Genomic DNA, 18,402 nt, shown 5'->3' with positions numbered 1-18,402 from the left:
CAAACGAGCTTGTTTGAATATAATAACAATGTTATAAATACCACTAAGAAACTCATAGTTTTAATAAGTTTAGTAGTTTTCATTATTTGATGTTAAAATAAATACACCAATTAACTATACAGCTGATTCTATACAGTGCTAATTGTATTTTTCTCAGCTTCTTATGTCAACAACAACAAATGTCAATATTTGCTTACAGAATATAAACTATTTTTTTGCACAAGCTTAATCAAATAAAATCAGCACAGTCCAAATGGTAGACACCATGTCTTACTATCACAGTGATGCCCACGAATCAAATGAAGCAATATATGATGAATGGGGCTTTCATGACTCAAAAGACGTTTCCATTGACTTTTTGTTCCCAAATGGAATTTACATTCAGCTAGATGTGCCTAGAACCGCCACAATTAAACATGTAAAAGATGTAAGTCGGTTTTTATCTGTATTTTTGTTGTTGTTGATGTTTTATTTGGTAATTAAAGTAATAAGTTGCTAATACTGTGGTTTATTTCATATGTTTTGAATACTTAAAAAGCTGTTTTTTGTTATTTTTAAAACAATTTTATATAAAAAATAAGTGACACGTTTAATTTCTTTTTATATAGTTAAAAAATTGAACACCAATTATCATATAGTTTTTTAATAAATTATTAAGTATTTTAGTGAAGTAAGACTTTTTTCTTTAAAGTTAACAAACTTCTTTTGAAAATAAAATTTGTTCGAATGTTATAATACTTTCTTTTTACTGTCATGAGTATAAGTAGTTTATTGTAAAGTATTTTGAAACTGTTTCAAGTTTAAGAAATATTTAAAAAGTGCTTTATGTTTTGATTTTTGTGCTAATCAAGAGCTGAAGCTATATAAATAAGAACTAAAATGCTTTTTAAGATATTATGGAGAACTGCAGTAACATACCCATTGTTTAACATGCTAGCAGAGAGAAATCAGTACATTTTCAACTATGTTAACAATTGTGGTGGTATGGACAATATAACTGATGAGAATAAACACATTACTGAAGTCAGTTTGCTTTTATAAATTTTCTTTGGTATAACTCCACCTTTCAATCAGATCATTCATACACTTAACTAAATTAAGATTAACACTTAAAAGTAATTTTTTCTTGTTTTGTTCTGTAATTTTTCAAAAAAATCTCATGTCAAGTATAATTCATAAATTATACTTAGTTATACTAATTATATTTTCGAAGTTCTTTAAAGTATGCTTATTAAGTTAGGGGAAAATCATATAATTGATTTTATATATGTTATAAAAACTTTGAACACAAAATGTTTTTTGGTATCTCAAAATTAATATCTAAAAGTCCATTATATGCTTTTCTTTTGTATTCTTTTATCTTGTTATTAAGATATTTTAAAATATTTTTGCACTAAATAAGTTTTTTAAAAGATTACAGTATACTTTAGAATTATAAAAAGAACAATTTAAAAATAAATTTAATACCTTTTTGGTTATTAATTGGTAAACAGTTATTTTTAAATTGAAACTATTACTTTTTAAACTTGTGTTCAATACTTTCTTTTTAGATACTGAATTTGATATAGTTTAAAGTGCTAAACTTTTTACATGAAGTTTATGAAGAGTTAAAAATCTAAAATTTTGTAATTAAAAAAAAGCATTTAATTGGTTTATTCAACTAAGTTTTATTTGAAAAATTTCAAAAAAACATTTAGCGTTTATAAAAATACAGTACAGTTGAAAATTACCATAAAAACTTTTTGTTCAGTACGACTTGTTTGAAGAATGTCCTCTTATGAAACTGGTACCTTGTAAAGGTGATATTGAACAGCAAAATGTTGTAAACGAAATAAAGAAGCTTGCCAGACCTGATGGTTAATAATTTTGCTATTATATCTTTTTTTTTTAGTTTTACTTTTTTAAATAAAATTAAAGTTTAAAATGTTCCAGAAAAAATTTAAGAAAATATATAACATGAAAAATAATTTCAGATAATTTTAATTACAATATAAAAAATTACAAACTATAATAAATAATGAAGTGCACTTAAAAAGATCAAACTTATTTCAAATCGCAGGGTTCGTGCGCGTCAGGCTAAATCAGGCTAAGTCAGGCTAAATCAGTTTTTTATTTAAAAAATTGAGAATATCAGTTTTTCTCAGTTCAAGTGCTTGAAAAATTTTGATTAAAAAAAATTGAGAAATGTTTTTAAGATCAAATGAGATGTGAATTTATTTCTAAATAAAGATTTAGTTATTAAAGACAAAATCAGTTAATATTTGTAAAAATAAACGCTTAAAACACTTGTTGAATCTGTAAAAAACTTTTAAGAGTCTTCATAATTTTGTTTTGAGTAGATTATATACGTCATAATTATGAAAATTTATCAAACTAATACAGTTTAAACATAACAGTTTAGTTCAACAACTTAGCTGTTTGTTTGAATTTTAATACTCCTGTAAGCGTTTCATTTTGAATTTAAATAAAACACGACATTTCACGTCGTTTTAATGTAAATCTTCTGGTTATAATGTTTTTACATAGTGATTAATTAAATTAAACAGTTGTATTTAGTAATATATATTAAATTTTTACACTAATAATAGATTATATCTAACACTTATTTTAAAACTTATTACTGAATTTGTTATGTTAAGAGCATAGGGAGGGGTCAATCACCTTTTTGACAATTTAGTCTTATTTTATTGAGTTATAACTAAGCTATGAGTTGCTTTTTGCAAAGTTTTTAAGCTCAAAATATGTTTGAGATAAAGCTGACTGAAGTTGGAGACTATAATAGTACTAATCAAGACTACCCAATACCTAAAATTACTTCTAAAGGGAATTTTTTTTACTTTGAAAAAATGTCAGGCTAAATTGGTCTCAGTCAGGCTAAATGAAAAAAATTTTGCGCACGAACCCTGAAATCGTTTCAGTAAGATTTTGAGTAAGTAATATAATTCCCATGTAATTTAGAACAAATTGTCTATTTTAGGTTTAGTAAAAAGTAAAATAAAAAGGAGTTTGCTTTAGGTAAAAGAAATGTTGTACAATTTTACAAATAGCATTCAAATTATAGTTGAGCTTTTGAGTAATATGTTGAAACACTTTCATTTTTAACTTTTAAAACTAATGATGCTCTCATAAATATATCATGTATACTACCAGGTATGCTTAACATGAAATTTGATGAAGAAATTGATTGCTTTAGAAGAGATATGAGAAAAGAAGCAGAAAGTATATCTAAACAACGAGATAATTTACACTGGAAGGTTTATTTCCCTATAAATGTTCTTAATTTTTAAACAAATGTATGAGTTATGCTTTGTCTTAACAAGGAAGATAACCGTAAGTATAATTAAAAGCTCACACTTTTTAAAAGGATTTTATGGTGCAACACTACCCTCCAACAAAGGTTCCTTTCACTCAACAGTACTCAGTTCGTGATTTAGGAGTAATATACATCAACAACGAAAACTTGAAAGTACGTTACTTCAAAAAAAAAATTTACTGACTTATGAAAAAAAACCTCTATGTTTAACAAATATTAAAATGGTTGTTATGTTTTTGTTTTACAAAATAAACGTTGCCACAGCAACCGATATACTCCCAAATCAATCCCGACTGGAGCGTGACCGAGCTTACGAAAGACGCCCTCCAGAAAGTTCTCATGGAGGTTGCTCTTCCCTCCGCTAACCCGGACGACTACGTGCTCCATGCGGAGGGAAAGGAGTACATAGTCGGGGAGGAAACACCAATTTACTGCTTCAAGGTTTGTGCTTTTAGTTTCATTTTTGACAATTTAAGACAACCTTGCTGCAACAGATTAAGCGGAGTTAAATGTTTTTTTAAAGCTAATTGGTTTGTTTATTTTTAAATTAGCTCTTATTTTGTTAATAGCTTTAACCCACAGCTTTAAATCAAATTGGTTCAATGGATACTATTGCTCTTGTTGATTAACTGCAAAGAATTTAAACATTTATCAAGCTCCCTAAAATTAAACATAGTTATTAGATTTAATAATTAAAACTTAATTATTATATACAGTAATGTTATGTATTATAGATGTAATTTACCTTAATTAGTTATTTTATAGATGTTTGATTTTTTACTTAAGATTGTTTTTTTTTAGTTTCCTTTTTTAGTTGCTTTCATGATAGAAGAAAGCGTTATACAGAATAAAAAGAATTATTATTTTCTTAAAACTGTCATTTAAAATAGATATTCATTTACAACGGAATAATGATTTTTAAGTTGTTTTCTAAAAGTATCGAGAAAAAATTTAATTTTAATGGTAACTTTATTGTTCTTATTTGCTTTTTTTATTGAGTGGCTTAACAAAAATTCAGTTTCTTACTATGTAGTTTAACCTAAAAGTAAAAAAAAAACTATAATTTGTTTAATAAAAATGTTTATTAAATTCACTTTAAATACTTATTTAAAGAAAAATCTATTTCAACATTATGAACTATAATGTAAAAAATTGATTGTTATAAGATCAAAAAAAAAAATTTAAAGCAGAGTTTCTTCAATATGCAGTATTTGTTAATAGCATTATTTACAACCAGTAAACTTTATTAGGTTTAGAATTTTTAGGTGTACTTTATACTTTGTTTTCAGAGTGTACAAAAAAAAAAGCTAATTTTGAGAAAAAAATTCGCGCACAAGTTTTGATATATAGTTATTTGCCTCAGATACCAATTATGATATAAAAACAAAACCTTACGGACATAGAGATTAAAAATCATTAACCATTTTTTTTATTGAGGTTTTTAAGAAAATCAAACAGTATAATTTAAAAAAATTAAGATGGAAATTAATATGTCATACAGTGTTCAAGTAGCTGCCCCAAATACATTCAAATTTCGATACACCCTAATCAAACAAACGTGCGGTTTCGTGTTAACTGGTGTTTGTTTGCATGCGAGTTTCTCTAATGTGACAAATCAGCGCTTGAACACACGAGTGCGTTTGACAAAAACGAACAAAACTTTGCGCTGAAGGTGCTAAGAGGAAGTGATGTATTTCAGTGTGTGTTGCTGCCGTGCTTTTAATTGTTGTTTTTATTCGCGTTGAATTTTAAAGATGTTAAAATTTTAGTTTTGGATTTTTTACACAACGTCTGCATAGTTATTGAAAAGTAGTTGCCAGCAAAAGTTAATACAATTTTTTTTGAATCTTCTAGTGTAATAATTTCTTAAAACATGTTTATAAAATAGTTATGACAAGTTCTCTAAAGTTAAACATATTAAAAACTTACCTAAGTAACAGTTTGATTTTTTTTTAAATTAACAACCTTATATATTGTCTACTTGTTACTTACTCATTATTAATACATAAAAGTTTTTTTGCTTAACAACGTTTACGTTATTTTTTTTTACTTTAAAACTTTAAACTGGAATATAAATCTAACCATTTTTTTTATTTTTATAATGAAAACTCCTTGTTAAGAAATATCACCTATTCTTTAAGTTTATTGCTAAGTTAACTTATTCATAATCTTATTAGATTGTAAAATACCAACAATAAATAACTAATCAAGTTATCAAAAAATATAAGTAGTGGTAATATAAATACAGCTCACAAAAATATTGCTTATGACTAATTACTTTAATGACTTACTTTCAAATTTTCTTAATTGAAATAGGTAAATCGACAATTTTATTAAGTTATATCTAAACATGCTTTAAATTTTCATTACAAGTTTTGAATATTTCTAAAAAAGTATACTTGTAACTAGTTAGTACATCTTTTTGGTTTTTTTCAAAAAAGAAGATATATTGAAAAATGTCAATATACGATTATAGTAAAATATTTTTTCTTTCAAAGCCAAACAACTTGTTTTAACAGTATTTAACATCTTTTTTTTGTTAGTTACTAAAGAATTTAACTTTTTCATATTAATATGTAATTTTATGCAAAAATTCTTAGAAATTTGTGTATTGATTACAGGATTGCCGAAAAACCTGGAATCCTAGAAAAACTATGAATTTTGATTAAAAATCACTAAAAAACCTGGAATTCTAAAGATTTTTTACATATTAAGTAATGAAATTTTGATATGACACAAAAAATCAATCACATAGATAACATTTATTGTTCTCATTAATTTATTAATTGAAAAACATATTTGAAGTAACTTTCCAGTATCTTTTTAATTATACTATTTAAGATAGTTTTTTACCTTAAACTTAATTTTATACTGAAAATAGACCTAAAAACATGTACTATCTAAAATTTGGAAGAAGTTCAGAAAACCTGGATTAAATTTCTCAAAAACCTTTGGCAACCTTTTTAATAAAGTTTTAAACATAATATACACATGAAAATAAATAAAGAGTAATTAGACTGTTTTATAAAGTATTTGAAAATTAAAGCAAAAACGTTTTCAACACTTTGGTAGAATCAATCAATCAAGTTTACAAACTTTCGATATACGTACATATGATATTAAATGTAAACCACATATATTAATTTTAGTACTAAATAAAAATTGTTAAGAAAATAATATCAAATGTTCAGTAATTTCATATTGTTACTTATCATAAATTTGTAAAATAATAGTGATAAATTAAATACTAGTTAACGAGCACTAAATTTTCAGTATTTGAGAGATGCGTTGTTGGTGAAGAATGATGATACTGCTTTTAAAAGTTCAAAAAAAGGGGGAAACCCCCCGGAAGTGAGTCTGGTTCACGTGGCAACCGTCAGATGCTTCATCAACCAGAACTCGCATTCCTTCTTCGAACATAAAGTTTGTTTTTATTTTTCTATTTTGATTTTAAGATGCAGTTCTTTTTAACTTTATATGACTTATATACATAGTTCATACTGTATGTATTTATGTCTTTGATTTATTTCAAGTAGTAGTTTAAAACTGTTAATATTATATGTACTAAAGTATACAAGATATAGAAAATCAAAAAACAGTCAAACTTTTGTTACTTAAGGTATTGTATTCTAATTTATAAATAAAGTATAAACATTTGTAATTATTTAAACTCTTGTTATCTTTAAAGACATTGAACGCTATTAAATATTTTTAGTACCATATGTAGTGTTTAGTTTTGTACTACTAAACTATATTTAGTATTTTATAAATTTAAAATTAAAAAAAAGTACAAGGAAGTAACTTTACAAAGTAATTTTTCGTCTAGTAATTAAAAAAAAATAACACTTGCTCTATTCAGTTTTTAAACAACTGAATACTGAAAGCTTAGTGTTTATAAGTTAAAATTTTGTTAATAAAGACAACAACAGTATTGAAGCTAACTTAAACACAATATTAAATAATACAATTTAAGCATAAATAAAATGTTAGAACATAAGAAAGCATTACTTATTAGTTTTAACAATTTTAGAAGAGAAAATTGTAAACTGTTTTTGAAATCTTTTATATCTAAACAGTTGTACCCTACTTTAACACCAAATTACTTCAAGTTTTTTTTTTACATAAAAAAACTTTTAAAAGTTTAAAGACGCAATAGCAATTTTAAGATCAGTTATGATTTAGTTTCTGCTATAATGGTTAAAAAAATGTTCACTTAAAATGAGACTTTACTCAACCAAATTTTTTTCAACTTAAACTTGTGCTGACCATCAGACACGACTGACATATTTTCCAGAGCTCCGAAACGCCCGAAGTGCCCCCGAAGACGGGCAGGAAGTTCTACACGTCGTGGAACGTCAACCACTCGCTCACCATGCAAGTGAGCAAGGTTCGGTGCAGGAGCAAGTGGGGAAGGGACAGCAAGAAGCCGAAAGAAGTTTGATTTTGTTAAAAAATTTTTTATTGATGTCTGTTTGAAATGAGAGGTGTTTTGTTAACAGCAGGTAAAGTTTAAGGTGGTTAAATCAAAACAACTGTAAAAAATACCTCTTAAGAATTTTTAAATATTAATTGTTGATGGTAAACTTTTATTCATTATTTGTAAAAACAAAACTATTTGCTTCTGTATTAAAATATTTCTTGTAAAATGTTTTATTTATAGTTATAATTACGTTTTATAAGTAAAACCTAAATATAAATGTTTGATTTTGTAATATAGGTGTACATGGTATGAAATTTCAAATGTTTTTGTCAATATTTACGAATGAAAGAAGCTAAATGTTAAGCTTTAGAAGTTTATATTTATAATAAAGTTGATATTGTGAGTTTTATTTTTAACAGCTTTTTGTACATATTGGAGTTTACAATGGAACTGAAGCTCTGTGTGAGACTTGTTTTACCAGGGAACCAAGTGTAAAGAGTGACAACGAAAATGGTTTTTTAAGTTTTGCTTATAAAATATAAGTGTATATTTATAAGCAAATTAAATAAAACTTTGGTTGCTTTAAAGTTAACTTTTTATAATTTTTTATCTACTTTTCTAGTGACGTTCTTAGTTTATGTGTTATTTAAAAACATATTTTATAAAGACTAAGATCATATGAATTTGGTATGCTCAGATAATTAAACAAAGTTGTACTTATATAACTTGTTTTTTAGGTTGTGATTACACTTGGGACGAAAAAGCTGGAAAATTGTCATTTCCAATGAATCTCACCGATTTGCCTCGAAGTGCCAAAATGTGCCTGACTCTTTGCTCAATCAACAAAAACAAACTGGTTAAAGCTGCTTCTAGCAAGGTTTTATTTAGTTTATATATTATTATTTTTGTAGTGCCAAAGTATCTATCCTTTTTTATTACAAGTGTCATATACAAAAATTAATTTAAAATTAAAAAAATGTTTTAATGAGCAAAAACTCAAGAGAATTTTTTGTTAATATAATAATGTGATTTGTAGGGCAACGCTTGGAAGTCAATAGTTACAAATGGAAACCCAATCGCTTGGATCAACACGCCATTATTTGATCATAGAGGCTTTTTGAAGACTGGGAAAGTTTGTTGATTATCTCAATAGTTTTTTTACTTAGGATGATTTGATAATTTTGCTTTATTTAAAAGTTTGCTTGTTGGTTGTTTTATAATAGTTAAGTTCTTTAGCTTTTTTATAGAAAGTTAACAAATATGATTAACAAGTAAAACTTAGTGATTTGTAATAGAAACAATAATTTATTTATAATACGATGCTTTAGTTTTGAAAAAAAGAAAAGATTGTTATTGGTTTTGAAATAATTAAAGTATTTAAAAAAGAATTTTTTATTAAAACTTAGGTAAAAGAATTAAATAAAAATTCTTGTTTTAATTCTTGTAAAAAATGAGTTTTATGATATCTATCATAAAACTTCTAAGTTACACAGAAATTTTTTGTACCGAGTGCACAAGTTTGAGTTGTAATAAATAATTTTTGAAAAACTGGTTTCAATAAAATAAAAATTTTTCACTTCCAAACGATTACTTTTTATCAATTTTACAACGTAACGGTTTATTTCAAACCTTGTTTCCAGAAAAAGTTCCTGCTGTGGGAGTGGTCGGTGGACCAGGACGCGGACGGCAAGTACCTGTTTCCGCAGGGACCGGTCCTGCAGAACTCCGACGACGAGAACGCCATCGCCATCGAAATCCTGTTCCCGCAGCCGTTCAACGCCGCCACCCCCGTGCAGTACCCTTCAGAAGACAAGGTATTTTAAATTGTTCGCCTTGGATTTTTAAGTCCAATGGTTTAAGTTTGTTTAAAACTGGGCTAAAAATGTGAGTTTGAAATAACAGTAGTCTGCTGTTGCCATCTTTTTTTTCTTTTGTTTTATTTTAAACTACTGTAAGAATAAATTTGATTCTATAACTGAAATTAAAATTAATAAATAAAATTTTGTTTTTGATAGCAATACACTTAAATTAGAATAAAACGTAGATCCTAGAAGAGGCAGCTAGATTGGCGGAAAAAGAAAATTTGACGTCAAATTCTTCTAAATTTCATGATTTTCAGTTAACCGAAATACTTAAAAAGGACAGGTTTACAAAACTAAACGACGAAGAAAGCAGACTTTTGTGGTAATTCTCAATTGTTGATAAGACTTTCTCTCAAACATAAATTTAAATTTTTTCTTCCAATAATCAAATTTCCTAAGCTTGCAATAATTATATGTGTATAGATATCTGTTTGTATTGTTAAAACATTACGTTTTTAAATACAGTTGTTTCACTGTTCTGTTAAACAGAACAGCTTTTCAGTTTGTTTGTTATATATTATATATAATAAATATAATATAATATAATATATAACTGTGTATATATAAAGTATTTGTTTTTTGTTTTTTTGCATAATTTTTGTTTTGTTGTTTAGCAAAGTGCAATTCATTTCAAATCTACAGCTGATGATTTAAAAAATTTTATTGTTTTTATGAAACATATGTTCTGTTATTTTTAATACTCAAATTTTCTTAACAAACTATTCAAAAGCCCTTCAAGTGGGCTCTGTGGAAAATGATTCTGTTTATACAATCACATTATTTTCTATATATATATATATGTATGTATTTGCTATTTTTGAATTTAGCAAATATAATTTAACAAAGGCAACTGAGACTGGAATGCATGGAAAGGTACCCGGAATCGCTGCCCAAAGTCCTTTCCGTCGTGAACTGGTCCGACAACAAAGATGTTGCCATGGTCAGTCAATACAAACTGTTCGGCAAACACTCAAAATTTAATGAAAACTGATTAAATATAGTTTTAAATTTTTTTTTTTCATTTAGTGTTATTTTTAAAAGATAAAATGCTGCCTAAAATTTTACTGTTCAAAAAATTGTAGTAAAAATAGGTGTTTCTAATCACGTTAAATTTTTTTTGACTTTCCCACCCCCGGTTTCCTCAGACAATCAAAATTCAACTTTTCAGTTTAAATCACTTTCCAGGTGCACAGCCTGATAACGGCGTGGCCCAACATCGAGCCGGACCGCGCCATGGAGCTGCTGAACGTGCACTACGCCGACCTGAAAGTCAGGCAGTTTGCCATCAGGTGCTTCGAACAGCTCACGTTAGTTTGCTTGAAAATAAACAGTGTGAATTGAGCATGTTTTGTTCGAGTTTTCAAGTATTGTGAACTGTATTCAAAATTATTCTTCAAAATGCTCAATAAAACTTTTATTTTAAACTCATTATGGTTACTTGAAGTACTTCCAAAGCCGTCGTCAGCATCAAGTAAAAAATGAAATTTAAAACAATTTTTAACGTTTGTCAATAACTATTTAAAAATATACTATTGTGATTGTATTTAATAATTACGCAGGGACGTTTCGCTTCAGAACTACATGTTGCAGCTGGTGCAGGCACTCAAGTTCGAGTTGTATTTAGACAACGCATTGTGCAAGTTCCTCATATTCAGAGCGTGGCAAAACCGGAAAATTGGCCACTACCTCTTCTGGCATCTCAAGTTTGAACTTTTTCTTGTTTGACGTTCAGAAATTACTGCAATGAATTAATAACGTTGCGAAAAAACGCTATAGAGTTTTTTTTTGTTCCGAATACACGACAACAAGTTTAAGCGGCTAGTTTTATACTTTTTGTACAACACAATTTAACTGTTGTAAACAAAGTGTGAATGTAGGGCTGAAGTGTGCAACAAGTCGTCGTTGGTGATGAGGGCACGGTACTGCGTCATGATAGAAGCTTACTTGTATGGAAACATTCCCCACCTGCATCAGCTGCACAGGCAGAACGAAGCCTTCATCAAAATGAAGAGCCTCAATGAAAGGGTCAGTTTTTATTATTTGAATAGTTTACTTCTAATAAAATCTAAAAATGCTCAGTCCAAGCAAAAAAATTATTAGTAATTTAATAAACAGTTTAAAAACTCTCTGTTCTAACCAATGAGAAACTTGTTTATTTTAAACTTAAAAAAGAGTGAGATCAGTGTTCAAATTCACAGGTGAAAGATCCTTCAATAGGAATCAAGGAGATCAAAACGAAGGCGCGAGCCGCGCTGAAGGAAACGGCGGCTCAGTACGTGGAAGCTCTCTCCAAAGTTGAGTGCCCCCTCGACCCCAACATAGACCTCAAGGAACTCGTGTTAGTTGATCGTAAACTTTTTGTAAGGTACTTTGAAAAAAGTTATTTTCCACTAGTATTTTTGATCTGCGCTTGTTTTTGTTGTTTACCAATGAAACTGTTTGGTATTATAATTTTATTTACTTTGAAAAGTAAAAATAATCGAAAATGAAGTTTATTAGTTCAACTTGTTGTTATTATAAATGAAACGATTTTAAGTCGAGCATTACAGTCTGAAAGCTTAAACTTTAATTCATTACGTGTAATATGTTTTCATTTACTAAGTAAATAAGTAGCTGGCTCTCTACCTTGTTTAAAGTTTCTGTGTAAACATAATAAATGTTTTCGCTAGTTTGTTATGAACAAGCGAAATGTTTGTTGTTAACAAAGAAAATCTGTTTATGAATTGCAAAGTATGCTAAAGAAACAATTTCAACTTGATTGCAGTTTTAAATAACAACTTTTTCGATGGTACTCTCCGATTTTTTGATTTGCGTTTACATAATTTTACAGAATAGACGACTGCAAAGTCATGAACAGCAAAATGCGACCTCTGTGGCTGGTGTTCAAGCAAAGTTACAGAGATAAAAAAATCAGCATCATATACAAAAATGGAGACGGTAGTTTTTTTTTATTGTATGACGGCGTTATATCGAAAGTTAAAGTAAAAAATGCTGCACGTTTTTCAGCGGGTTTCAAATTTTTTACTGCAAAATGTTTCAAACATGTAATCGTGGTTCAGTTTTATGTAAATAAAAATAATTTAGTATACTAAAATCACACTAGTTTTTCTCGAAGTAAATTTTAATTTTTTTTTTAATTTGAAAGATTTATTAACAAGTAAAATCGTTTTTTCAAAATGTATTTTAGAATAATTTTTTTCATGGTTGAGCATTTATAGATTAGCTTTTAGCTTAATATTATTTCTCAGCAAAATATTTTCTGTTTTTAACTAATTTTTAAAACTTCACCAATGAATGCTCTTGTCAACTTGAGTTTATTCAATCCAAACTATTTTAAACAGACTTGCGTCAGGACATGCTTACCTTGCAAATACTGACAATCATGGACCGGATTTGGAAGGAAGAGGGTTTGGACATGAAAATGATTCCTTACAAGTGTCTTGCCACCGGCAGCGACTCGGGACTCATTGAGGTTTGAATTCGAAAGTCTAATTTAATGTATTTTATTTCTAGGTTGCTAACTTAGAACTTCTTAAATTGTAAATTTTGTTTTATACTAATTTTTTGGTTTAAAAAATAAAGTTTAAACATTTGATTTTTTACATGAATAATAAAAGCTCAGAGAAAACCATTTTTTAATTTTTAATTGGTATAGTATTTTAATTTTATTATAAAAACTATTGTTTTTAAAGATATTTTTCCATTGCTTTTTAACATTATCGAAGCACAAGCCTAGAAAACTTAAATCTGTATTAAATTATGTCCTTGAATAAAACAAAGAAGAATAATAATTAATCAAGCTCTTAACAAAACTAGCTCATTTAAGTACTTCGGTACAATTTTACAATGCAATACTTAAAAAAAAATTTTTTGTAACAACTAGTACATTGCTTTTAAAGTTTGTGTATTTTAACTGATTCTTAATTTATTTTGTATCATAACATATCGCCCCACGTTTTTATCGCTCATCCTAAACACTCTGCCCGCGTACAAATTAAAATACAGCAACTTTACGTGAGCGCGCACGTTCAACCACCACTGAAACAGGTGGTGAGCCCGGCGAACACGATAGCCAACATACAGAAGGAGAGGTCTGGCGGCGCCGTCAACTCGTCGTTCAGGTACAAGTCCTTGCTGGAATGGATCACCGACATGGCAATCAAGCACGACATCAGGTCAGTTGTTGATTGTTTTGTAATCAACGCTGCCAGCAACCTGGAAAAACCTTGTGCTTTAAACAATTTCGCATGTAAAAATGATGAAGTTTTGATTAAGTGTGAAAAATGTACGATGTAGAACAAGTTTTTTGCATCACTTATAGTTTTGTTTGTTATAGAATGCATTTAAAGTAGCATGACAGTATGTTTTCAATGTTTTTGTACTACTTAATACAGTTTTTTACCTTGAACTTAACTTTATACTAAAAATTGTCAAAATGATATTTTCAAAAAACTTTCGGCATCCCTGTATGATCGAAAGTTATGTTGGTCCTATAGATTCCAATCATAAACACTATAAAAAAACAAGCCTGAGTTATTACAAACTAGCCGTGGTCAGCCAAAGTTTTTCTAAAATCAAAAAAAAAATTTACAACGATTTCAACCTTTTCTATAGTCTTCGTTAAAGTAATATTTTATCTGAATTAAACTCTGTGCTTTACTTTTAAAATTATATGCTTGCAAGCTCTATGTATAAAAGTGTTCATAAAATATTTTACAAAGCTTAAATATTCAAACAATAAAAAAGAGGTGTATATGAAAACTGGGAGTAAGCATGTTTACAAATTATATAATACAGCTGTACTCGGTTTTAAAATGCTAATTTTTATGTACTATTTTTATCAACTTTATTATGCTAGCTTCGATTTTCAATATAAACCTTTTCAACTTAAACTAAGAATATATGTTGAAATTGAATGTAGTTACGTAAAATCTTCTAAAATTCACTCGACAGCCGGCAGGAGGCGATAGACAACTTCACGTACAGCTGTGCAGGTTACTGCGTGGCCACTTACGTGCTCGGTATTGGCGACCGCCACTCGGACAACATCATGGTCACTGAGAAAGGACACGTTCGTTTCTATTTCACCTAAAACATTTGTTTATTTCTTTTCGAACAGTAGTAGCACTTATCAAAATTACTTACTTAGAATTTGCACGAAAATTTATTTAAAAACAAATGTGAGCTTGAATACAATACTTATTGTTCAAATATTTTTTTTTACTTTAAAGAACACAAAGTGTTGTTTCTTTCGAACAAATACATGTTTTGAACTAAGCAGTTTAAATACAATTATTTCGCTTTGCACGTAATTGATTAACATTGCAGCTGTTCCACATCGATTTCGGCCACATCCTGGGAAATTTCAAGTACAAGCTGAAGATCAAACGGGAGAGAGTTCCGTTCGTGCTGACGCAAGATTTCATCAATGTGATAAACAAAGGGGAAATAAACGTCAAAGAAGATTTTAACAAGTTTAAAGACGTCGGTAATCTGTTTGACATTTTCAATTTAAACAAAACAGAGTATAAAGCTGTCCTCTTTTTAAGTTAAAGAGATTATCTAGACAAAAACTTCATACTTGAGATATTTAGAAATTTGAAAACTACTTCAGATGCCAAAAAGTTTGGCAATCTATCATAAAAAGCAACTTATTTTTAGATGGGGGACTCGTATTATAACAAATTTATTGTTTTTGTTTTAATCTCTATTTCAGTAATGTCTAACCCTAAATAAATAAATTTAAAAAGATGTTTTAAATAAATATTAACTAAATCAAAACTCTGGTAGTTGTTTGACTGAACAGTAAAATTTTATTACAGCTTTGCTTGCGACTGTACCTTCTGCTGCGAAGCAAAGGCCACCTTTTTATAACATTGTTTGCACTCATGCTTGAAAGCGGCCTGCCTGAACTCACTTCAGTTGTTAGTTTTTATTAGTTTATGTAACAACATTTCATGTGTAAAATATCCGTCCAGGACAAAAACAGATTTTCAAGATTTCGTTTAAATAAAACATTGATCAAAAGATTCATATCATAAAAAATCGTCAAAGTTGTATTTGCACACTAGAAATTTTTAAGTGCTTGTTTCTTTGACATGACTTTGTTCTGGAATTTTATAATATTGGTCATTTTGATAAGTTTTTATGTAGAATAATTAAGTAGGTGCGTGTTTTTTGCATAAAACTATTTTGATGATAGTTATTTGACTTTTCTTAATTTCATTAAAATACAACTTGAATTTTTTTTTAACTTCAGACAAGCTTCAATAATTAATATTCAAGAAATGACATTTAAGCCAGTCACACTTGTAAAAACAACCGAACAGAAAAACCTGGAGTTCCTCCGGGACACGCTGTGCCTGAACGAGGAGGAAAAGAAGGCGAGGAGCTCCTTCCTCAAGGACTTCAACCACGCCATCACCAACGCGTGGACCGTCTCCATGAACTGGAACATCCACAACATGGTCCGCGACAACTCGTAGTTGTGACGTCACACTGGTGTGGAAAGCGAGGAAGATTGGAAAGGTGGAAGCTGATTGGAAGACGTTTAGCGACCTTTTACTTGATGTTTTGTTTAGTTTGAAAATCAGCCCGTTTTGTTTTTTGTACCCTGAGAGTTTTTTTATTTACTTTACTGGGTCCCATTGCTAGAGTTGAAATTTATTTTATTATTAAGACAAAGAGTTGCATCATGTTATGAACATGTGAAATAAATTTATTTTTACAACAAGCTCAAAATCCCAATTTCGATGTTTAAGTAATTAGTTTATGAGTAGATAAAAAATTGATGAGAGTTTTTACATTTTACAAGTTTTATTTTCATAACGTTTTAACTTAATTTATAAACTTTTAATTTTGTAAATAACGAAATACAACATTTAACGTTTCCTATAAAAGTTTATAGGTTTAAAAGTAGGACCTAAGGTTTAAAATTTTTTATATCTTTAAAATTGATATTGAAATGTGGTTTTTCCATTTTACTATGTTACTGTGTTTTTTTTTAATTTTGACCCAATCTCACGTTGCTAACAAACCAGATTGTATCCCTCACAATTGTTCTGATATATTTGTTATTTTTTTCTAAATTTCGTTTAAGTGATTTGAATACCTCAATTTCACCGTGAGTAAAAAGTGTACTTTCAAAAAAAAAGTCATCCACTAACAAATCTTAAACCAAATTTTAAAGAGAAACAATATTTTTGTAGTTAAGTTTGATGCAATACGATGTTACTTTTTTTATTGTTTTTATTCCACCTTCGAACAATTATTTTAGAAATATACTTTATCATGTGCAATTATTAACAATTAAGCCTTCTCAGTAGTTTTGTGCCTTTAATTACCGATTGAAAAATAATTGATTATGTCGCTTATGTTGTTAATTTTTTTAATAAACATTTTATATAAAGTGTTTTTGTAAATCAGTTACTAAATATGTGTTATAATTTTCAACTTAATATAGCTATAATGTATGAACTCTATTTATGTAGCCAAAGCTATGTTAATAATGGTTAATACACTAATTGTGCCTGTTTTTTAATTTCTTTAGTACAACATTTTTTTTTTTGAAACGTATTTAATTTTAAAAAAACGTTATGTATCAATAGTAAAGTTAAAATCTTAACCTTTTACAATAAACTTGAAGATTACAAAAGTTATCATAATTATATTAGTGTTTATTTCTTAATTAAGTTTTCTAAAAATAAAAGTCGCTTAGTAAAGTTCGTCTTATCATATTTACATTGAAAAGATAAATCTTATGAAAATATTTAGTTGTATAGTTAGGTAGTTTTCTTTTTTACAATAATAAAAAGGTTTTTTTTGTAAGTTTCTTTACAAAATTGCATTGTTTCTCAAAGTATATGAGCAATATTTTAGTTTTATAAGATTTCTTATACACATTAAAAGCGTATATGTGATATCTAGCGTAAAATTCTTTTACACTGAATAACTAAAAAAAATATGAAAACCTTTTATTGTATTAAAATTTTAAAATAAATCATAGTAGTACTTTTACGCTATACTTCAAGTATATATTAAATTATCATCTACTTTTAAATAAAATTGATATATATATTTTTTTTTTTAATTGTTGACTTACTTGTATTCTTAATCTGTTTAAAAATATATATAGCTCTAGATCTAAATTTGATTTTATAATGATGATCATGAACCAGACACCTCATAACATAACTAAAAACAAAAACTCTTTGGTAGGATCGTTTTAAACTCCGCTAAAAGTCAGTTAATAATAACTCAACTATAATTTTTTATAAATGCCCTTAAAGTTTTTGATTGGAAGTTTTCTAACTAGCGACTATTTTTTATTTGAATGTTACAAGTGATAACTTGAGTATTAATTTTCAAACACAAGTCATTTTAAAGAGTTCAGAAAAACTATTAGTAAAACTGTTTTTCAACTCATCAATTAAATTTTTCTAAAATTCAATCTGTGTAGAACATAGGTCGGCAGCCGTTTACAACTTATTGAAAAAGTTGCTCGCTTGCCGTAGTCTATTCAAAAAAATATTCCGCGGACCGCAGTTTTTTTATTCTGATAAACAAAATGAAAACATCACTAACTAACCAGTAGTAAAGCAATTACTTATTAGCCTAGTTATTAATTCTTTTTAAAAAACTAATATTAATATCACATTTATTTTTTCAGAGCTGCATTCAACCCGCGGGCTGCTATCTGCTGTTCTCTGTTTTAATATAAGTACTATTTCTAAACTGAATAAACATGGTTACAGAACGATTTGATATAAAAAATTTCTAGAATAAAACAGCATTTTTGTTCATCAAAA

At 28.0% G+C, this 18,402-nt stretch overlaps 1 protein-coding gene across 2 annotated transcripts; it reads left to right on the top strand.

Annotated features, from left to right (window-relative positions):
* The first annotated feature begins 203 nt into the window (after window positions 1–203).
* On the top strand, window positions 204–16,959 carry LOC145833650 (phosphatidylinositol 4,5-bisphosphate 3-kinase catalytic subunit beta isoform-like). Of its 2 annotated transcripts, none has more exons than XM_082940797.1 (25): window positions 204–427; window positions 892–1,023; window positions 1,751–1,856; window positions 3,151–3,254; window positions 3,365–3,466; window positions 3,578–3,754; window positions 6,587–6,736; window positions 7,608–7,748; window positions 8,153–8,246; window positions 8,471–8,610; window positions 8,770–8,865; window positions 9,374–9,547; window positions 9,778–9,878; window positions 10,442–10,535; window positions 10,781–10,902; window positions 11,155–11,298; window positions 11,473–11,620; window positions 11,794–11,933; window positions 12,426–12,532; window positions 12,937–13,067; window positions 13,643–13,770; window positions 14,549–14,666; window positions 14,924–15,079; window positions 15,418–15,519; window positions 15,925–16,959. In XM_082940797.1, exons 1-25 carry the CDS (start codon window positions 254–256, stop codon window positions 16,078–16,080), a joined length of 3,237 nt encoding a protein of 1,078 aa, XP_082796923.1. In that variant the 5' UTR covers window positions 204–253; the 3' UTR covers window positions 16,081–16,959. The 2 variants fall into 2 exon arrangements, with proteins under 2 accessions (XP_082796923.1, XP_082796922.1); XM_082940796.1 differs by having other exon boundaries at window positions 9,778–9,917.
* Window positions 16,960–18,402: the final 1,443 nt, after the last annotated feature.

Source organism: Thalia democratica, chromosome 4 (assembly GCF_965202585.1).
Source record: "Thalia democratica chromosome 4, ktThaDemo2.hap1.1, whole genome shotgun sequence".
NCBI lineage: Eukaryota > Metazoa > Chordata > Thaliacea > Salpida > Salpidae > Thalia > Thalia democratica.
Note: the sequence above shows the minus strand (reverse complement) of the source record. Positions and strands in the feature narration are given on the sequence as shown.

Coding starts and splice junctions, on each gene's coding strand:
- LOC145833650 (XM_082940796.1), top strand. CDS start 254: ATGGTAGACACCATGTCTTACTATCACAGTGATGCCCACGAATCAAAT. Junction 7,749..8,152: donor ACAGCAAGAAGCCGAAAGAA/GTTTGATTTTGT, acceptor TATTTTTAACAG/CTTTTTGTACATATTGGAGT. Junction 11,299..11,472: donor TACCTCTTCTGGCATCTCAA/GTTTGAACTTTT, acceptor GTGTGAATGTAG/GGCTGAAGTGTGCAACAAGT.